Raw genomic sequence first — 23,710 nt, 5'->3', positions numbered from 1 at the left:
GATCGTCTGAATAGATATCTGCCTATTACACATTACGACCCTCTTCAACTATCGCCGGTCTCTATCAGCCAACGGGTGAGGTCGGCCTGCACGCTTTCGTGCTGTACGCATCCCTCCACGTTTTCACTTCACTTCGTCAGATCGGAAACAGTGGACCCAGGGATGTTTAAAGAGTGTGGAAATCTCGCGTACAGACATATGACACAATTGACAACCAATCACCTGACCACGTTCGATGTCCATGAGTTCTGCACAGCGCCCCATTCTTCTCTCTTACAATAACTAATGAGGTCGCTGATATGGAGTACCTGGCAGTAGGTGGCTGTACAATGCACCTAATATGAAAAACTTAAGTTTTTCGGGGTCTCCGAATACTTTTGATCACATAGTGTAGCTCATTTACGTGCATTCGGTGTTTTTTAATAGCAAAAGTCGTATTGTAGCACTTGTCTTCAAGCACAGAGGAGTTCTATCCATCCTACCCTGGGAAGTTAAAACGTAAACTACTTATACACGGAATAGATTCTACCCTATCCTGTCCTATACTAAGCTAACTTCCTTGACTCCACCAAAAACTGACGAAGGGGATCGGATCCGTTGTGACCAAGCTGTCAGCGTATGTTATTGGGCGACTTCTGACGACGGCGTTGCACGACCGTTGTCGATGTCACTGTGAACGCAGCCTAAGATGATTTGTTACCATCGTTCTGACTGTTTGCCCTACAGCCGATGATGTGTAATGCTTTGATAGTCTTTGGCGAGTGTTAATTTGTTCTTTACATTTTGAAAAACAATTTTTAAAAGTTTAGCATAGCTTAGAACCACGCCCCTTAACTTGCAATTTTGTGGAATTACATCCTCACTATCGCTCTCCTTCTAGAAAATCTGATGAAACCTTAATCAGACGAAAATCGTAATTTGTAATAACAAAATCACTTTGCAACTATCACTGTCTCTTTCTATAGTTAATATTGTTTGTCGCCGTCCAGGAGTATAAAAATAAAAATAAATTATACTAAGAAACGCCGCCGAAGGACTGCTTGTCTTCGTCAGGATCTCCGTCGCAAGTCTTCATCCTGTGCTGCCTGGTCCTTTGTTTTTGAGATAGGATAAGCAGAACGCGCTGAATGTAGCAGCTTGCACCGTACTCTTGGCGTAACGCAGGCTGTCGCTTTAGCAGGAGCGCAATCCAACGCCGACGCCGCCCCCACCTCCCCCGGCGCCGGTGTCGGGGTCTGGGTCGGGGCCTGCCCCACAGGCGGTGCAGCCGTACCTGCCGCTGTCGTTCTTCCCGCCGCCCGCTAACTTCATACCACCCATCTCGGCGCCCGCTCCCACCGCCGCCCCCGCGTGCGTCTCCTCGTCGGTGGCCACCTCCTCGTCCTTCCAGAACGCCGTGGCGCCTTCCGCCGCCCCCGCCAATGCCGCAGGCGGCGCTCCTGCCACCAACAACAGTCACAACAACCCCTCGTCTGCCTCCTCGCATTCGTCAGAGTCGTCGACGAGTTCCCAGCAGACGTGGAGCTTCGAGGAGCAGTTCAAACAGGTAGGTGTCGCTTTCTTCAGTACAATGGCTGTGAAACAATGATTGTTCTGGTATTCTCTGACCTATACTGCAATATTTAGGAACCTAGACTTCTTTATTTTTTGTATTTTTTACATCTTGTGCTTCAAAGGGAGACAAGTGACCTTACCTTCATCCACACAAAATATGTGCTGCTTTGATTCTATGTGACCGTTGTTTGCTGGACAGAGAGTGGAAATCGGAACTTTTTCTTTCGCGAACAGTGCACTACCAATTACACTATACGAGCAAACCTCGCGAAATGATTAAAGTCTCGTCAGGCGTGCCCCACGTAGAGAAAGGGTGGAAACAACCTACACGCAGTGGAGAATGCTAACTCCCCTCTGTGCCCATTTCACAGATGTGCTGTCAGGCTAATGCTGGAACTAGAAATCACCTTCCACACGTTCCGGTTCGGGGAACCCTCAAAAAGAGTTGAGTCCCTTCACGCTCGCACTACCATGGAGACCACCATACAAGATCTACTGCCAGCTCTGCATTGGTTAGTTATTTAGATCGAGGCTATCACAGGATATAAGTGTGCGATGTTGTCTGTACCTCAAACGTACGGACAAGATCGCAGACTCGCACCTCTCTGCCCACTGCAAGCCTACTGGGACATTTGCGTGAAAGCAGCAAATATTGTTCAATTGTCAGGAACAGGGAAAGGAAAGTACTGAAAAAGGGAGGTTGTAAGTATGTCATTGTAAGAGGCCTATTCGTTTTATCTAAGGTCTGATCGGTCGCGAACTGGAAAACGCAGTGAAAATAAATAAGTTTTATTTGCAACATTTATTTACATCTTCTAGCTCCTATTTAATGGCATTTGTCGTAGAGCAGCACCAACTTTTTGATACCCTCCTCACGGAAGAGAGCCGCCCGTGCTTTCCGCCGGGTTTCCTCTCTAGTCTGCAACTATTTGTCTATGCTTTCAAAAGCTGTCCTCGTAGCCAGCGTTTCATGTGAGCAAAGAGATGAAGATCAGAGGAAGCAAAATCCGGCTTACATGACGCGTGATGAAACACTTCCCATCGAAAACGCTGCAGGCCCGTCTTTGTTGCAGTTGTAGCTTGCTGCCGAATATTGTCATGAGGAACGGCAATATCTGATGACGATATTCCTCTTCACTTGTTCTGAATTGCTCTTCGTAAACTATTTTCTCGAATCACCTGATCCAGTCACCGAAAACTAGCTTCCATTCCTGTCCGGCTGCATCATGAATGTCTGTACGTCCTCCTTCAAAGTTCCTTCACCTTTGCGCCACTTTGTGGCAGTTGTATTAAGTGGACTGCATGTAAATCAGGCTGATCCCATCATCATAGAGAAATCTAATGACAGACGCACTTTACACTTTTCGGGAAAAATCTGTTATTCCAGGCTTCTGCACGGCTCACTGTGCGCTCAGAACTGAGAAGTGCGACGTAGCGCGGTCGACGGGCGTACAAGAGACACTGCGCAACACATCCGCACAAAGTTTCATCGCTATGCACTGTGATTTTAATTCCGCGACCGATCGAACCTTGGCAAAAAAAGATTAGCCCACATACAATGTGGATGAAATCGGACGAAATCAGAAGTAAGTTGACGCTTGGAATTGTTTCAAAGGAAATTGCTAACGTGTTACACACAAAAACTGTAGAGCGGTCAATGAACTTGTAGGGTCCATATAGACGGAACGCAACACTTGCTAGTAGCGCTGGCGCGATGAAAGTCAGGTTACGCTGAAAATTTTGCCACATTTATAGCGCTGAAACATCAGTTTACACACAATAATAATGTTCCTACTGTGTTTTCTTAATATAAATCTTGTTGAATCAAGTCCCAGTGCAATGACCCTGGGTCAGTTTCAAATAGTAGAAATTGCAGCAAATATATAAACAAATCTACTGTATGTACCTTCCTTGGGTGCAATTTTATAGATTGTGAAATATCAGATGGAATTGACTACGAAATCATACCAAATAAATATATACTACTCTCCACTGTTTTACACAAATCTCTGGTCGTAACCAGTGGGAATAGTACATGGCAGAGGACGAGTGATTAGAAGGATTAATCAGTTGTCTTGAGAAGAGTTGCGCCACCGCTTTAAAACAGAAGATGTCAACCGCGCACAAAATAAACGCTAAAAAGCGTCACAGGTGCAGCTTACATCTACCAATGGAAGCAACGTAGATGTACAGCACCTAGTTGTCAACAAAGCACTGTCTTGTGGAGTGAAGCATGTGATACTTTATTATCTGATACTGTTCAATCATTGACCATTGCATGTAATGTTAGCTTGAATACACCTTGGTGTTTATCGACTTGATTCCCAGTACCCTCCCCCTCCTATCTCTCGTCTGTCTGTCTGTCTGTCTGTCTGTCTGTTTGTGAGTGTGTGAAGTAACTTTTTGTAAGAGGCCGCTTTACCTAACCTCTGCCGGCCTACAAATTAGTAAAATAGCTGCAATACGATTGTTAACAGAATTCCTTCGAAGTTGATCACTGTTGCCACCTGGTATTATGCCTAAAATGAATATATAAAGTCCCATGATGTGGATAATGTTTCAGAAGTAATTGTTAGTTTCAAAGATTTTTTTTTCAGAAAAACTACAGGACACACTGAACACATTTGGAATACATTCATATCACACACTATTAAATGCCGGTAACCTGACGACTATAGTTTACATATACATTACTTAAATATATATTTAAAAATGGTTGCTTGTCTTTCTTAGTTTCATATTATGTAAACGAATTAAATAGAAAAGTTGTAGTGCCTTTGCTGTAAAATATAGCTAGCTGTTGGTTTCATTTGCGACTCTCTGATCCAAGAAGATGCCGGTATATTTCTTCAGATCTTCGGCACTTTGCACCATTGCTATGAAGTATGTCGTCATCGCCATCAAAATCTGAAAAAAAATATTGTATTACTACAAAATTTGCGAATTAGAAAACCTATGAAGGCTACTTAGACGCTTATATTTACAAATATCTTTTGTCGACTAGTCACTCCAATTTTCTGAATAGTGACAGATATCAGGGCAATGGGAGGCCATCTTGTAAGAACCAACAGCCGCACAATAATTTACCTGTCAACCAATTCGATGCTTAGCACGTTTAAAATACAATATCCATAAAATAGTGTCCACTTAATTGCATCATTTACATAAAGTTCTGCATCTGTAGTAGTAAGGATGGATCATCTTATATTGCATTGAAAATGTGCTGAACCCGAACCACGTCCAGTATTTCAATAAAGCTATTGGCGCTAATAATTTGGTACTTAAAAATAAAATGTATGTCTCCAGCTAGACATGACACAAAAACCTTTGTATTTTTGTTCCGGTTTTTCAGAAGTTTTTGGTTTACGAATACGTGCTTACTAACTACGCCCTGTCCCACGCTTATTAAACCACAGTGCATTTACTTCACAAATAATCGTTCACACATTTTGTTTATCGTCGTCATCAGTCAGGTTCAAAAAATGGTTCAAATGGCTCTGAGCACTATGCGACTCAACTTCTGAGGTCATCAGTCCCCTAGAACTTAGAACCACTTAAACCTAACTAACCTAAGGACATCACACACATCCATGCCCGAGGCCGCACATCAGTAAGACATGTGCTGATCATTATAAAGGTCTGTTTAAAGTTTATCCACCTGAACTACTTCTATTCTCACAGCGTTTGCACCGTTTCAACTTACGAAGAATGTAGTCGGTACGGTCGTTGATTTATTTGTAGTTGCTGGATGTGGAATAATGAGCGTTGTCAATCTACGATGGATAATTTTTACACTGGAACTTCTACTGTTTAAACAATCCACATAACAAAAATTCATCCTATCCTGATTCAGATTATTTAGTAAAATAGAATGGCCACTATGAATCACTGAACACTGAACATTTTGAGTCTGTGCTGAGAAATATGTTGAAAAGAAAGCACAAATTCACCGCTTCTCTGTTATTACATCTATATACACTGATGAGCCAAAACATTATGACCATCTGCTTAATTGCTTGTTTTTCCGTCTTTGGAACGAGATACACCACTGATTCTGCGTATTAGGGATCCCACAATTTGTTGGTAGGTTTGAGAAGGTATGTGCATTAGATGTATACGCAAAGGTCATGTACTTCCCATAAATAAAGGGCCGTTGATTTGCGTACGTGGTAATGACGTCCAGATCGGTTCCATAGGATTTACTGCAGGCGAATCTGGTCGCCGACATATCAACATGAGTTCACTATAACGCTCCTCAAGCCACTGTAGCACCTTTGTGACCCAGAGACACGGACAGTTAATCTGCTGAAAGATGACATCGCTTTCGGGGAAGACGTCAAGTATAAAGGGATGCAGCTGGTCCGCAGCTGTCAGCGTGTCTTCGATTACTACCACAGTTAGTAATGCAAGCGCAGGAGAATATCTCCCATGGCATAATACTACTCCCGCCAGCCTGCGCCCGTGGCGCGCTGCGCGTTTCGAGCCGCCTTACACCTCGATGACGGCGTTTGTGGAGACGGTCATCGACCTTGTGTAGCAAAAATGTGATTGACCTGAAAAACTGACACGTTTGCGTTGGTCGACGGTCGAATCCGGATAGTGCCGTTCCCTCTACAGTCATAACTGTCAATGTCGTTGGGTCAACATGTGAACACGTAGCGGCTCAACAATGTACGATGAACTGTGTGCTCCGAAACACTTATGCGTGCACCAGAATCCTACTTTGCTTAGCAGACGAGCCTCCGAACCCCACGTTCTGTGAAGAGTCGTGGACCTCCAGCCATTTAGCGTCTAGTGGTAGTTTCATTGTCATCCTACCTCTTTCCATAGATACGACAGTAGCACATGAACATACGACCAGCTTCGCCGTTTTAGAGATACTCATTCACACGCTCTGCGTAATAATAATCTGCCGTTTGTCAAAGTCTCTTGTCTCAATGAATTTCCCCATTTGCGGCACATATCTTCGCTAGGGTGATCCCTCGTCCGCTCACATTCTTTTGTTACCACGTCATGTGCTCGCAAAGCCGCCAGGCGGCATCCAACGTTGCGGAGAGCACTGGTCATAATGCCTTGGCTTATCACTGTAGAGTTTACATATTCCGATGCCAGGTTATGACAACAGATTCGTATAAGAAGTCTAAACATATGTGCGATCACTTATGTATTTACATAACGGAACTGCTATGCGATGGAACTACGAAAAATCTTACTGAAATTCAGAAAAGACAGGAGGCTATTCATCACCAATTTAGCATGGGGTTGCGTGGTAGGAACGACAATTCACATGTGTCTATTGACTCATTCTTTTATTTCATTTGGCATGTTTTCCGCTGACTTTCGTCCTCCAACTTTCACAAGCAGAAATATTTGTGCCTACATGTTAATACTGTACAAATTAAGTTTAAAAGTGGACTGAATGGACTGATATCTATGTGGAATCTTGTGTTGAAAAACGATTGCGTACTCAAGAGAAAATACAAGCTGAAGTAGGTTAACGTATTAACGACAGGCTAACGTAAACATTATTGAAATGTCATAGAGACAACTGTGCAGATATCCGGGTAAATGTAACATCAATGCTAAGTTCTGTCCCAACAATGTTCTCTTTGTTCAGATACCCTTTATGAACTATGACAAACTGCACTATGAGGCCAACAGAAATTATTTTAAAATCGAATAGAGGTATTTTGGTCTTTTTGTCTTTTGTGATATTTATTGAACTTCTCGGGCGCAACTGCGTAAGCTGTGTGAGGGAGGCATAGCCTCTGTGCCAGCTCGTACTGAACAACCCGTTTCTGTCGTAGATTTCTTGGGGCAGTCTTCTGCTAATTTACTCTACTGTGCAGCAGTAGGCATCAAGAAAATAAAAAATAATTCCGGAAGATGGTTCAAAAAGGAGCTTTCTACAAGGTCGAACTTACCGACACAAGCATGCCTCGGTTGACGACGCAGAAGCCAGATGCAGACACGTGGACCGGACTGGCGCTTAGCTGTGCCATGAACATCACCACCTGTAACACAACGAGTTCATTTTGTGCATCGAGTACTATAAAAACGTACTAAGCATGATGAGATGAGAAAGTAAAACTGGAGACACTTTTTTCCTGTGCTTAACTTGTTTCTTGCATTTAACTACATCTTCAGACTGCTACGTTCACGTCTGTTTTGCAGTGCATACTGTTAAATGAATAAAGAAATTCTGCTAATTGTAAGTAAAATATCGCACTACTGGTGAAGCAAACAGGACGTCAGAAGCCCAGTAGCAATGACAAAGAAAGCATCCCTCCGTGAAAAGCATTTTATTGTTGTCTCAAACAGAGGCTTTAACTTGAAAGACATTTCTGGAAATATACGTCGGACACACAGTATTACATGGTAGTGAATCGTGGCCTATGGGAAAACCAGAAGAGAAGCTTTCGTCATATGTTGTAGTAGGATGCTGAAGATTTGGTGGACCGATAAGACAAGAAATGTGGGTGTTCTTTTGAGAATCGACTGCGAAAGGGATCTGTGGATGATAGAATCTGTGTTAAGATTTCAAGGAACCGAAAAGTGTTAAAAAGTGTCGTGAAATATATACAACAAAGACTTAAGGACGTTGAATGTATATGGTTCTCCGAGATAGAGAGATTGGTATGGAAGATGAAGTCCTGGCTAGTCGCATCAGTCCAGTAAGAAGACAAATGACCAAATGGGTAGTGTCAGTGGTTTGTCGACTGTCGCTACACTCTTCGAAAAATATTATTCACCTTAGCATCACTTTCGCCAGTAAATTATTTAAATTCTACAGTAAAACAGTTCCAGGTATGTGGCCGCATCATCAGGTTGTTTTACTGTACAGACAAACGATTTTGCCACTGTTGCAAATGACCTTCATCAGAGTGGTGTATTTACTAACATTTGCCAAAGTTTCTATCGGCTTGAAACGAGATGCCGAAACTATGGTTACGTGACAACATGAGGGTGCGGTCTCAGTATCCAGAAATGTTTTATTGAAGATGGCAAAGGCCACAGAAGCGGACGCTCGTGTAGTGATTTCAGTCGACGAGAAGCCTGGTCTACACGTAAAATCTTACCTATTGGCAAGTAAGGGCAGTTACTGGTACATGCGACTTATATGCATTCGAGATCTGGACTATTTAGTCGGTCTCTGATTGCACGAACTTTCAAGAAGACTCAAAGTAGTTCTCTAAGCAGTTTTCCGCCGACTCCTGTGTCATCCTGTGCCTACGACTTTGACGTCAGAATGAAGGAGCCTTTGATTAGCGCACCGTTATCTCGGCCATTAACGCCTGCTTTCGAAAGCCTAGCCACCAGTTCATCAAATTTAGCTCATGAACAAGAATAGTTCCTGTTCCAGTCCTACAAAGTAAACATCCATGACGATACAAAGTAATTGGAATACTTTTGGTTGACGAAACGAAAGGCACAGAATACGGATGGAGTCAAACAACGTACAGAGGAAATAATATACGGTATTGATACTTTAGGCTCGAGTATATTGAAGAAGGTCGTAGAAGAACTAAATAAATCTCATAAAAGAGAGTTTTGGATCAAAACTAGTGTGTTTGGAACAAGACAAGACAGTACACGAAAGTGAGAGGATACATATCTTGTTTTCACCCAAAATAGAGAATAAGTACGTAGCTCAATTGTGGTTTGCCACCTCATTAAGGAAATGGGCGCACATGTTTAAAAGTGTAGTGTACTGACATTTTTGCGTGAAAAGCTATAGATGTGGAGGAAGAATAAGTCACTTCATAGAGGAGACTACCCATACCGGTAGCTGAACCCAATTCTCCCGTGTGGCTGTGTGATTCTTTGGCCGCACTGTTTCGCCGGCCGCAGTGGCCGAGCGGTTAAAGGCGCTACAGTCTCGAACCGCACGTCCGCTACGGTCGCAGGTTCGAATCCTGCCTCGGGCATGGATGTGTGTGATGTCCTTAGGTTAGTTAGGTTTAAGTAGTTCTAAGTTCTAGGGGACTTTATGACCACAGCAGTTGAGTCCCATAGTGCTCAGAGCCATTTGAGCCGCACTGTTTCGAAGGTTATCAAATCAAATATAAAATAAGTGACTTTATTAAATTCCCCACAGTCCTGAAATTTCATGGGATTATGGTGGCGGCTGGTGGAGATGCGCAGCAACGCAAATGTGTAGAACACGACAACGTAGACAACAGCATCAGTCCCACGTTTCTGTCCCGTGTTTATTCAACGGCATGTTTTTCGTAGTAACGTGCCTATTATGTTGCACTGTAGCGCTCTCTGTAGGTGCAAAGCAAGCACACTCATTTTACGTCAACAAGCACTTTATACGAAGTTATGGAGAGAACATTTAGAATGTGTGGTGTGGGACAGGCCGCTACGGCATAATTTTCTCTTTCTACACAGAATACGACGCGCACCTCATGTGTTGTGCAGACACGGCTTTAGAGTAGTGCAATGTATTATGAAACGAGTAAACAGCACACTGACCAACAACTTGGTTCAGACGAAACTCTATTTTTAGTTCCGAATACTTGTTTACCTGTTTCTTCAAATGGTTCAAATGGCTCTGAGCACTATGGGACTTAACATCTATGGTCATCAGTCCCCTAGAACTTAGAACTACTTAAACCTAACTAACCTAAGGACAGCACACAACACTCAGTCCTCATGAGGCAGAGAAAATTCCTCACCCCGCCGGGAATCGAACCCGGGAACCCGGGCGTGGGAAGCGAGAACGCTACCGCACGACCACGATCTGCGAACTTACCTGTTTCTGAGACTCCACATCCAACTGGCTGAGACGTATACGTTTCAAGTCATCAACAATTTCTTGTGCCTGAAAGACAGAAATAAAACTATTTGAATGAATGCTGCTGAAGTAAGAAAAGTTTTGAACATCAACCATAGATAATTTCCAGCTTGACGTGAAAATTACACTTAGCGACAGAAAAATGTTATGCGCCAAAAGGTGAAGTTAAATGAAACTTCTCTCAGTTTGATCTTCTATCAAACACACTTGTACCAAATAATTATAGAAACACCTGTTAGCAATCTAATGTAATAAGCATTCAGTCCTAAACAGATTCAGCAACCGAACAAATTTGCTATTTCAGAACATTGCCTTGGTACAGGCCATTCTATGGTATATGATAACACAGAGATACTGGCGTGCAATTCCAGCAGGTGGGTTTAGTGTTCAAAGAAAGACGTCGAAAGTAGATCAGTAAGTGACCTTACAAACAGAGACTGAGATTCACTACGTGATCAAAAGTATCCGGACACCTGGCTGAAAATGGCGTAAAGTTCGTGGCGCCCTCCATCGGAAATGCTAGAATTCAATATGATGTTGGCCCACTATTAGCCTTTATGACAGCTTCCACTCTCGCAGGCACACGTTGAATCAGGTGTTGGAAGGTTTCTTAGGGAATGGCAGCCCATTCTTCACGGAATGCTCAACTGAGGAGAGGTATCGTTGTCGGTCGGTGAGGGCTTGCACGAAATCGGTTTTTCCAAAACATCCCAAAGGTGTTCTGTAGGATTCAGGTCAGGACTCTGTGAAGGCCAGTTCATTACAGGGATAATATTGTCGTGTAACCACTCCCTCACATGCCGTGCATTACGAACAGGTGATCGGTCGTATTGTAAGGTGCAATCACCATCCCCGTATTGCTTTTCAAAAGTGGGAAGCAAGAAGTTGCTTAAGACATCAATGTAGGCCTGTGCTGTGATAGTGCCACGCAAAACAACAAGAGGTGCAAGCCCCCTCCACGAAAAACACAACCACACCAAAACACCACCGTCTCTGAATTTTACTGTTGGCACTACATGCGCTGGGAGATGGCGTTCACCGGGCATTCGCCATACCCACACCCTGACATCGGATCGCCACATCCTGTACCGTGATTAGTCACTTCACACAACGTGTTTCCACTGTTCAAATGGTTCTAATGGCTCTGAGCACTATGTGACTCAACTGCTGAGGTCATTAGTCCCCTAGAACTTAGAACTAGTTAAACCTAACTAACCTAAGGACATCACAAACATCCATGCCCGAGGCAGGATTCGAACCTGCGACCGTAGCGGTCTTGCGGTTCCAGACTGCAGCGCCTTTAACCGCACGGCCACTTCGGCCGGCTTCCACTGTTCAGTCATCCAATGTTTACCCTCCTTACATCAAGCGAGGCGTCGTTTGGCATTTACCAGCATGACGTGTGGCTTATGAGCAGCCGCTCGACAGTGAAATCCAAGTTTTCTCACCTCCCGCCCAACTGTCATAGTACTTTCATTGGATTCTGATGCAGTTTGGAATTCCTGTGTGATGGTCTGGATAGCTATCTGGCTGTTACACATTACCACCCTCTTCAACTGCTGACGGTCTGTCAGTCAACAGACGAGGTGGACCTGTGCGCCTTTGGGCTGTACGTGTCCCTTCACGTTTCCACGTCATTGTCACATCGGAAACAGTGGAGATAGGGATGTTTAGGAGTGTGGAAATCTCGTGTACAGACGTATGACATACGTGACACTCAATCACCTGACCACGTTCGAAGTCCGTCAGTTCCGCGGAGTGCCCCATTCTGCTCTCTCACGATGTCTAATGACTACTGAGGTCGCTGAAATGGAATACCTGGCAGTAGGTGGCCAAACAATGCACCTAATATGAAAAGCGTATGTTTTTGGATGTGTTCGGACACTTTTGATCTCATAGTTTATTTTATTTAATTCTACTTGAAATCCTGCTCCCTTGCAGGTCAAACAACAAAGGATCAGAGTTAATGCTTCTTGCTCACCCGATGTTAATTAATATTTACCATCGACAACTTCTGACTTTTGGTTGTGTGTGTGTGTGTGTGTGTGTGTGTGTGTGTGTGTGTGTGTGTGTTTGTGTTTTTCTCGATACTCCGTATTAAGGTCCTTGGCCGGTGTGGCCCCGCCTGATGGGTGTTTAAGATTTCCTTGGACAGCGCTAAACTGTTGCATTCATGCTTTGAAAATGACGGTATATGCATCTGCCGACTGTTACAGACGTCACTCGACTGCATTGCTTGTGGGGTTTGAACATTTTGTACACTGGCAGAAACTAAAGTTCCACATTCCCATATAATTACAGGTCAAATTAACAAAATAAAGTCTTGAACCGTGTGACCATCACGGTCGCAGCTTCGAATCCTGCCTCGGGCATGGATGTGTGTGATGTCCTTAGGTTAGTTAGGTTTAAGTAGTTCTAAGTTCTAGGGGACTGATGACTGTAGATGTTAAGTCCCATAGTGCTCAGAGCCATTTGAAACATTTGAACAAAATAAATCCCATAACAGACTTGTTGAGATTTGGGCCATTCAAACAGTGATAAGTCATCAGCATATTGTCACTACAGGTTGGGCTCAATGTGCTTCCCACTTGAAACATCCTGGCAGATTAAAACCTTGGTCCTTTGCTTGTACAGCTCTGTCATAGAGCACTTACATTTACATCTACATTGCTACTCTGCAAATTACACTTAAGTGCTTACTTGTCTGGCACCTTCACAATAATTCTCAAGTATTCCAATCTTGAATAGCGCGCGGAAAGAACGAACACCTATATGTTTCTGTTGGAGCTTTTATTCCCCTTATTTTATAATGATCATCGTTTCTCCCTAGGTAGGTCGGCGTCAACAAAATATTCTTGCATTCGGCGGAGAAATTTGGTGATGGAAATTTCGTGAGGAGATTTCGCCGCAACGAAAAACACCTTTGAGTGATGTCCACCCTAAATCCTATTTGTCGATAATATAAAACGTGCTGCTCTCTTTGAGTGTGTGTATATATGACAAAAGTCCCAGGTCCCGTGTTCGAGTCCGGGTCCGGTAAACAATTTTAATCTGCCAGGAAGTTTCAACCCGGCCCATATTCATTCTGCTTCGCACTTATTCTGATACATCTTCAGCCTAGCGTCCCGCGTCCCCCCTGTCTTCCTGTAAGTATCGCGCTCTCGTGTGATCACTCATGACTGCTCTCTTAATTTCTTTACATACATGGAACACGCGCGTTTCTGCTACATGTTCAGGTTGTCTACTTTTGGAAATTTTTGGATATTTGTGGTAAGGTCTTATGGGACCAAAATGCTGAGGTCATCGGTCCCTAAGCTGACACACTACTTACCTAACTTACGCTTAGGACGACACACACGCACACGCACACGCACACGCACACGCACACGCACACGCACACGCACCCATGCCCGAGGGAGAACTCGAACCTCCGACGGGTGGAGCAGTCCGGACCGTGACAAGACGCCCTCGACCGCGCGGTGGTTACCTACTGGTGTGGAGTACAGCAAACCCTTAAAAATTTTCCGATAAGCGGGAATGTAAGGCTTTGCGGTTAGCTGTACGGGCTGGTCATCAATATCACCATTGGGGAACGAACATTCTACCTGATAAGCCAATATGTTCACATAATACTTGACAGTAACGCGTGCTTGCAGAGTAATCATGAGGCCCATGGAATACCACAAACGACATGTCTGCCCAAATTATCACCGAACCTCAGCCATGTTTCACTCTTGGCACGTAAACTCGGCCAGAAGTGTGAAACAAGACTCATCCGACCAACTGACATTCTTCCATTGCTCCATAGTCCAGGTTTCATAACTTCAGCACCACGTTTTCCTGTTACTAGCATTAACATCACCAAGAGTGGTTCTGGAATTCCAGCTCGCTCTGCAACTCCCTGATTATGCAGCTTCCTTTGTGTTGTTTTGTGCTGGTGGTGTTCGCGAGTACAGTGACTTTTGCAGTTATCTCTTATTTTCCTCAACAATTCTCTTGAATCACCGTGTGTCAGGATCGCTCAACACACACTTCCGCCCCTGTTGTCATTTAGTGGATAAGGCTTCTCCGATCGCCCTGTATGCAATATAAATTTCTTGAAACACCATGGTTAAGGAAGCACTCACCATACAATACTTATAAGTTGCTCAACTAATAATTCACTTAGCTCCGACATAATACACTTACAACTACACAGCATACTGTTGCGATCACGACTCACGCTTAAAGGTATACTGAGGACGTTTCAAAGGCACCGTTTGTGGTGAAATACAACAGTGCAACATGCAGGCTTTGCTAGCATCTGCATTTATGTTCAAGTTTGCATCTCTCCCGATGTTTCCATATTTTTACCCAATGTCTGTTGGAGATACAAAATAACATGTACATTAGACTATTCCATCAAGGTGCCTGACCTTTTTTGTTGGGTATTGTAACTCCAATGTGCAATGGCTGTGTGCACTACAGTAAAACGATGGAAGTTGAAATGTGAGTTGGAAATCATTATCAAAGGTGTACACTCTAAGAGAAAACGACGTACGACGAAGGAGCTATGCAAAATTGTACACTTATGCGGCCGACGGATGAGTGTGACGTTGCAGCACCATGCTCTGCGCAGCTGGCAACAACAGTAGAGGACATGTCGATACCAGGGCATGAGATCTTTGCGAATATCATTCCGTGTTCTTAGTTGGACAGTAACTATGCCTCGCAGGCAGGTGGGTGAAGAAAATACGCAGATGACAGCATTTGAAGAGGACGTATAGGCGGCTGGAGTAACTGGAGAAAAGCTCGACGTTCGAATAGGAATGATGCCACAATGTTGGTGAGAGTGGAAGAACCATAGCGGAATATAGCGTCAAGAAGGTAGCCTCTACCTAGAGAGACAATGAGACGAGAGGACCGAGCAATCGTCAGTGTGTCACTCAGAGCCTTGGATTCATCATTATCATCGATCCGACGTGCAACTGGTGCTTCAGTGACCACAAGGACCATTAATAGGCGACTTACAGATTGGGGACTGAGCTCACGACGCCTCTTGAACCGACAACCGCTGACCTCTGAATACCAACAAAACTGTTTACTGTGTGCGGATCAGGTACCGATACCACGCCAAAGGCGTCATAGCAAGAGAGTTGCAAGATTTTATCTGACACTGATAGTGGTCGCGCTGTATCTGGTGGACCAAACTGTACGCACCCTCTGTGCCACAGCTCCAGTAGGTCTGCACTTCGAGTCCCTTCTGCTGCTGCAATATAGGAGGGCTGGCGGCAGCGACTCACCCCACTGGCTCTGGGAGACACATCGCTACAGGAAACTATGCAGAATCCGCGTAGTTGTGGCTCCATTACCATCGTTGTTGCTGTTGTAATAGCTGGACTCTTGTTTCATGCTGCGCTCTTTGTACTGACTGTTCATACGTTTGGAGAAATACTAGTAAACCTTTTGTCTGCTATAGGGCAACGGCCTTGCGCAGTGGATACACCGGTTCCCGTGAGATCACCGAAGTTAAAGCGCTGTCGTGCGTGGCCGGCACTTGGATGGGTGACCATCCAGTCGCCATGCACTGTTGCCATTTTTCGGGGTGCACTCAGCCTCGTGATGCCAAACGTGGAGCTACTCGACCGAATAGTAGCGACTCCGGTCAATGAAAACCATCATAACGACCAGGAGAACGGTGTACTGACCACATGCCCCTCCTATCCGCATCCTCAACTGAGGGTGACACGACGGTCGGATGGTCCCGATGGGCCACTTGTGGCCTGAAGACGGAGTACTTTTGCTTTTTTTTTTTTTTTTCCACTAATCGTATCTGGTCCTGCACGCAGCTTTCCTAGAATGACAGTTGCATCACCACTCTGTGATTCATATCTCCTGACCTTTGTGTACGAAGTCATACACAGAAGAGTAGTAGTGGGCACATTCGGACTGGAGTAGAACTGTCTTCAGTTATGAGTCCCACTTCGAACTGAGCGTAGGTGACCAGCGAAGACGTGTCCAGGCAGTGATGGGATGCCAGCTTGACTGTTGTCCGCCATACAGCTGATCTATCTGTAGTGATGGTCTGGGAAGCCATTTCATAGCAGGACCCTTTGATTGTCGCCCGCAGCACCCTCAAGCCAAAGCGGTATGTCGTACGGCAAAGTGGTACGTCAACGATATTCTAGGCTCCATTTTGTTGCTCTTGTTGGCAAACTATACTGGTCTTAAATTCCAGCAAGACAATGCCCGCCTGCCTTCGTCCTTATTAAACCATACCGAGGCCAACAAGACAGCAGGATCTCTCCCCTGTTGAGAACGTCTGGAGCATTATGGGCAGGGCTCTCCAACCTGATTGGGATTTTGACAATCTAATGCGCCAATTGGACAGAATTTTGCACGGTATCTCCGAGGAGGACATCCAACAACCTTATCAATCAGGGCCACGCCGAATAACTCCTTGCATAAGAGCCAGAGGTAGACCAAGACGTTATTGACATGCTAAAATAGTGAAGCCCCCTTTACTGAGTGGTCTGACTACCATGCCGCGGACCCGGGTCCGGTCGGGTTGGAGATTTTCTCCGCTCGGAGACTGGGTGTTGTGTTGTCCTCATCTTCATCTCACCATCAACGACACGCAAGTCGCACAGTGCGGCGTGTGCTGGGAAGACTTGCAACCTGGCGGCCGAACTACCACAGGAGGGATTCCTGGCCATCTATGCCATACGATCGTTTCATATCGTTCCTTGAATATCTATTTGTCTGTACATGTACGCCGGCCGGAGTGGCCAAGCGGTTCTAGGCGCTTCAGTCTGGAACCGCGCGACCGCTACGGTCGCAGGTTCGAATCCTGCCTAGGGCATGGATGTGTGTGATGTCCTTAGGTTAGTTAGGTTTAAGTAGTTCTAAGTTCTAGGGGATTGAAGACCTCAGATGTTAAGTCCGATACTGCTCAGAGCCATTTGAACCATTTTCGTACATAGCTTCTGCTGATTTGCGTTCCATTCGAGTAATTACTTCGTGTATGTAATACTTACAACCGTAGAAAGCCTTTGACCAAAATCGGCGACGGAGCACACCATAATGATGTTGACGATATTGAACGTGAGGACGTGACCCTTGTTGCCGTACACGACCTGGTAGAGGTCTAGCATGATCTCGATGGTGACGCTGGAGATGGTGGCCGCGAGTAGGGGGCCGAAGGCGGCGGTGAGTCCGCGGGAGGCTGCGGTCGAGAGCAGAGCGTGCAGCAGCCGGCAGCGCTCGAGTTCGGCGGCCGAGCCGCGCAAGGGGGCCGCCAGCAGGTGGGAGCGGCCGAGCGCGGCTAGCGCGACCAGGCGGCGGCGCAGCGCGTCGCTGAGCAGCAGGAAGAGGCTGGCGGCGGCGGCGCGCGCCGCCACGGGCGCGTTGCCCACCAGCGGCGACGTCACGAAGAGCCGCACGCTGGGCCGCGGCATGCCCAGCCCCAGCAGCCCGGCCGTCGCGACGGCCAGCGCCGCGTTGCCGGCCGCGCACAGCCGGCCCAGCCAGCACTCCAGCGCCCGTGCCGCCCCCAGCCGCGCGTCCACCTCCTCCACGGAGGACAGCAGCGGCGGCAGCCCCTTCGCCATGGCCACGAAGCTCAGCACGTAAACGGCGTTGCGGCAGTGGAAGTAGGGCTGGATGAACTCGTACCACGGGTCCTCGGTGGACAGGTGGTTGACCGTGGTGCACAGCGTGTGCAGCCCTACACAATAGGCCACTGGCCACGACAGCCACCGGAACTTCACGTCGACGTCCGTTGCACCGCTCAGCACACCCGACAGGGGTAAGGCGCCCAGCAGCTGAGCCACAACTGCTAGAGGCTTCAAGCTGCTCCACAGCTCCCGGCGTTTCGTTAGCTTCATTGCCTCTGTCTTCCCGCGAGGTCTCGTTTCGGCGTGCTTCTCGCCTCGATGTTCTGCATTCGAGGTTGCCGGTAGTAACTGGAAAACTCTCCTGGCCTTTGCTGGAGAAAGCCATCTGTTTAATAATTCATGACACTGAGCTCCCGCACTACTATTGTCTTACGTAGCCTTAATCGGCTAAATTATCTTCAATTTTCTAACTTTTATCCGGCTGCAATCCAAACACCAAGTTATTGTCATCGGATTTGCTTGATACAGAACCACTTACGGTATAATGACGACACCGTTGTCAAACAAATTAGTGACAGAATTTCGAGAAATGAACGCCCACAAGAAAAAGCGCAGCAGTCGCTACTAAGTTTCCAGGAATTCCCCTTTTGTCCCAGCTAACCAGATCGATCAGGAAGCGTGTGTAGTGATTTCTGTAAAAGCTTTGTAACTTCCATAATGGATGAGATACGGAAATCAACTACTAACATTTTCACTCTTTTCTTTATCCGTGTTGCTATATTTATTGTGAAAACGTATTTTTTCTACTCTTATTTGAAAACCATGAGCATACATATTCACACAATATACCTGTTAAGGTAATGAACATCCGTTACAGAATTTTCACGGCTGGTGGTCTAATGCCAAACGTCTGTGTGGAACCGAAAGATCATCGTATCGAATCCCTGCCAGACAACGGATTTTTCAGTCTGCCGTTTCCACCAACCCTTCATCTCTCAACGATAATGATACGTGGTTCGGATTCCACGTTAAACTGTTCATCCCTTTCCCCGGTTGGAAAGCTGGGCTAAGTTAGGGAGACACGCGTCGCCGAGGTGGCGTCCAAATGAAAGATTTGTACCAGGTTATTACATCGCGTGAGGAAACATGAGGAAACTGTCGGTGGTAGGTCTTTACACCTGTTGATGAATGTACGAGCTGCCTCGTATTCAAATGGTATACATGCAGATATATTTTCCATCGATTACCGTATTTTGTGACTGGAGTCTCGTGGCTTCAAAATCTGTTGCAGTTTAAGTAGAAAGCAATAAATATAGTTGTTGTAAAAGTAATAAGGGAGTAAACAATATTTGTTAACCACATTGTAAATTCTGAAGTAGCTCTTAACAATAACACTAGGTTACAATTAGAACCTTCCGTTACCGCTATTGCCTGAGAGCAGTACTGAACAGAAGTTGCAAAACCGAACACACAGTTGCAGAGCTACCGCAACGATTTAAGTTTGTATTACAATCGTACACACAGTTTCAACCGACCGCCAATGTTGATAGCAGTATACTGCTTGCCTGAATGTACATAAATGGCATATCAGTCCTGCTCTTTGTTCTTACTAAGAGTCTCACCGTTGTGTAGGAGCAATATTCCTCTCTTCGATTCTGTCTTGCGTGCCCTTGGAATGAACTTCACAGCACAGGGATACAAACGAACCACATTTTATGAGAGCAAGCTAAAATGGCAGAGAGTATTATGCTACATAGGGGCGTGATAACAATCGTGCTGTGATGATATATAGTAAATGTAGTCTCAGTATAGGACACTTTTATGTGAATGCGTGTTGTTTGTTCTTCTGCACAGTGATATATATTACGTAAATTAAAGGTAGAGGGTGGAGAAATGATAGGAAAGAAAGGAGAGGAAAGGAAAGACAATACAAGAAGAATATCAGCTTCATCAGGACTTCATGCGGAATCAGCGGCGACGAGCGAAAATGTGTTCCGGACAGGGATTCGAACCTGGCATCCCCTGCTTACTAGGCAGTTGCGCTACCCGGACGCAGTGTTTATCGCCAATGCGTGGATATCTCGACACGCTCCCCGTTCGACCTACACTTCGACCCAGCACCACTTATTCGCAGTCTCCGTCCGTGTCCTCCGTGTTCGCTAATTTTAGATTCCCACTGGAGGTCGAGCATAAACGGGTGTCCGCACTGACAGTTGTGCATTCATTGCCCGTCGAGGCGAATCACTTATATGAATGCGTAGGTCTGTTCTTTTGGACATGTCCGAAAGAACAGACACCACGCATTCATAGAATAGCGTCATTTTGCCGTTCTTCCATTTCAGTCAGTAAACCCAGGCACGAGATGCATGTCGGTCAAGTTGAAACTTCCCGTTTGAACAATTTATACATGACTGTGCTTAAACTGACACACAATATTTTGTTAGCGCAACGCAATCTGACTTTCAGAATTCCCTACAAAAGAATGGCCCTGACTAACATTAAACTATACCTTTCACAAATCACTAAATCACTTACCTCACAAAAATCTTCGTTACTCCCACTACTGCAATACAGCAAGCGCCACTACTGCCAGCTAAGTAAAAGATTCAAACTACGGAAGGCACTAACTACTGATAGGAATAGTTAGCAAATGAAAGATTTTAATACAGAACAAACAATGTATTTACCTTGACAAATTTCAAAACTCCGCCATCTCTCTCCCCACATCCATCACTGCTGGCGGCTCACCTCCAACTGCGCAACGCTACGCGCTGTTCACAGCCAGCTGCCTAACACTACAATGGCGAGTATTACAACAATGCAAAGCAGCCACAGACTGCACACAGCATAGCCAGTGATTTTCATACTGAGCGCTACGTGGCATTACCAATAAGAAAACCTAAACAGCCTACTTATAAAGTCTTCATCAATAAACCTATTTATATTGCCGTGTTTTGGTATTACAGTAGAAGCAATACTGCAGAAGACACGAAATCGCCATAGAACCGACCAGTACTGAATCCGGAGGCGCTTGGGCGCGACGTGTTGCGTTGAAAATTTTCGTTACTATTGTTAACAACTGAACAGCTCGTATATGTACGTAAAATTTATCACCATCGGATCTTGCGACAATGTTGTGGACTAATCGCTAAACTCTCCGCTGTCTCTCAAGGGAAGTATACACCTCTAATAAAACTAAAACTCCGCCCGAAACAGGACATAGACACAATGGTACCCACCGGCCGCCGTGTCATTCTCAACCCACTGTCGTCAATGGATACGGAGATGGGAGGGATACGTGGTCAGCAGACCGCTCTCCCGGCTGTATGTCAGTTTACGAGATCGGAGCCCCTACTTCTCAATCAAGTAGCTCCTCAATTAGCCTCACAAGAGCTGAGTGCACCCCGCTTGCCAACAGCGCTCGGCCAGAACGCATGGACACCCATCCAAGTGCTAGTCCAGCCCGACAGCGCTTAACTTCGGCGACCTGATGGGAACCAGTGTTACGACTGCGGCAAGGCCTTTGGCCTACGACTATAATGGCTACAACCAAATGAAAATCATTTTAAAATACGCAGATCAATCTCACCTCCCATCAGGGTAATTTATTCGTAAAACTCTGTATTTGTTTACAATGGATTAACATGTATCGTTTCAGGGAAAAATAAAGTGTGCCAAAAATAGCTCAGTTTGACTCTTCTGTATCTGATGGTCATACTTGTCTGTTAGCCGGCCGGAGTGGCCGTGCGGTTCTAGGCGCTACAGTCTGGAACCGAGCGACCGCTACGGTCGCAGGTTCGAATCCTGCCTCGGGCATGGATGTGTGTGATGTCCTTAGGTTAGTTAGGTTTAATTAGTTGTAAGTTCTAGGCGACTGATGACCTCAGCTGTTTAGTCCCATAGTGCTCAGAGCCATTTGTCTGTTAAATTGATTGTTTCGTCGGCGATGTCTAGTTCCGTAGGGTTTCAATTCGGAAACCTTCAAACACTGATTGTTCGCAAATGCAAACTTCAAGAGACAAACGAGCTTGATGGTTGATAGAATGGACCCATCTCCGCATTTTCAATATCGTTCTTGTTCTTATTTTACCGTTCGATTTGGGATACTTATTAATACAGTGGGTGCACGCGTTCACCGGATATTAAAGTTCTGCTTGGAAATTCCTACAATGTATTCGGGAAGAGTAAGCTGCGCTGTTAATAGGAACACTCACTCCCTTCCATAACCGACCATAACAACACAAGCACAACTGAGCAAGAATTCGCCAGTCCTGCACACGATGTATTTTTACACTGGATACTCCATCACAGGCTAGAGAAAATTAGTGGCAAGCGAGCCACAGGGAGACTACATTAAGGAGCGTCACACTTTGTTAACTACGTAATCGTCAAATCAACATAGAGAGGAATGCAGTTCAGGCGAACCGAAGTTATGAAGGAACCTTAGGAGACAGACAAAATTTACATCACCGTTTCTTGAATTTGTACTAAGGCTGTGTAGTAATAACTCGTTGTCAGAGGGGCGACTCTATTCGAACTGTTCAGACTGTGATTCACGGTAAAATCTTTTATTATTTAAGTATTGCATTTGGAAAAGTCCTGTCCGCAGCTCGTGGTCGTGCGGTAGCGTTCTCGCTTCCCGCGCCCGGGTTCCTGGGTTCGATTCCCGGCAGGGTCAGGGATTTTCTCTGCCTCGTGATGACTGGGTGTTGTGTGCTGTCCTTAGGTTAGATTGAAGTACTTCTAAGTTCTAGGGGACTGATGACCATAGATGTTAAGTCCCATAGTGCTCAGAGCCATTTGAACCTTTTTTTTGTTTTTTTTTTTGTTTTAAAGTCCTGATAAGTTTGCTTTCTTTTAACGTACAATTACGGTACATGAAATTCCATTTTTTTATAGGACGAACAACATGCACTGTACAGGGACGGTGCATCCAACACCGGCGACACATTCGCCAGTCCAGTCACCACTCCATCGATTACGGCAAATTCGAGATACTGATGATATCCCCAGGCTATTTTGAATCAGTGGTCAAGGAAGCTGTCGAAATATAATTGCCAAGCGACTTGTCCAACCGAGAAGATGACTTCCAGCTCGAAAACTCATGGATACCATTCTTTTCATGTCTGCTCTCTCGGAGGAATCATTGTTCTGTTTTGCTGCCTGGAATTCTAACACACCCTTCGTTTTAATACATAACCACTCAATTTCCAAGCACTGTAGATTTGCCGACTCGGCGCTTGCGAGGTTTTATTTCTTGGACGTAACACATATTTTGCTCTCTGACTAGTGCAGTTGCGCCGATTGCTTTATCTCCGATGTATGCGCATTTTTACACACTACATCACTGAGTCAAGTGGTTCTACTCCGGTCACCGACTCGCCTTGAAGTTGGTTGTACGGCTAACAGCCAGAAGATGTTGTACTATTGCTGTTCCACATGCAGCCGCTAGAGACGACGGGGAGAGAGAGAGAGAGAGAGAGAGAGAGAGAGAGAGATACCTTTTGAAGATCGTGCTACTGTAACGACGCTGACTCAAGAACTGATAAATTGTTTTTTAAGTTGTCAGCAAGAGGTAAGGGGCCGAGGCAGTTGGCGACGGTCGTGTTTGACGGTTGGCTAAGGAGGCGAACGCCGAAGGACACAGTGGCCGGCGGCTATCTGCTGCCACCATCGCCGGCCGAGGGCACTCCCAGCACAAACATATCTGCCCCACGGAGATCTTATTGACCTCGGGCAGCTCATTTACATATCTACACAC

At 45.5% G+C, this 23,710-nt stretch overlaps 1 protein-coding gene across 1 annotated transcript in view; it reads left to right on the top strand.

Moving 5' to 3' along the window:
* Positions 1 to 732: 732 nt before the first annotated feature.
* LOC124798899 (protein dead ringer-like) overlaps positions 733 to 23,710 on the top strand; it is a 463,425-nt gene continuing 440,447 nt past the window's right edge. The window contains exons 1-2 of the mRNA XM_047262431.1: positions 733 to 750; positions 1,181 to 1,546. Of these exons, the coding sequence (XP_047118387.1) occupies positions 733 to 750; positions 1,181 to 1,546 (384 nt within the window). The remainder of the gene's footprint in view (positions 751 to 1,180; positions 1,547 to 23,710) is intronic.

The sequence above is a fragment of the Schistocerca piceifrons genome, chromosome 5 (genome assembly GCF_021461385.2).
Source record: "Schistocerca piceifrons isolate TAMUIC-IGC-003096 chromosome 5, iqSchPice1.1, whole genome shotgun sequence".
Classification (NCBI taxonomy): domain Eukaryota; kingdom Metazoa; phylum Arthropoda; class Insecta; order Orthoptera; family Acrididae; genus Schistocerca; species Schistocerca piceifrons.
This window is presented reverse-complemented; position numbering and strand designations above follow the sequence as displayed.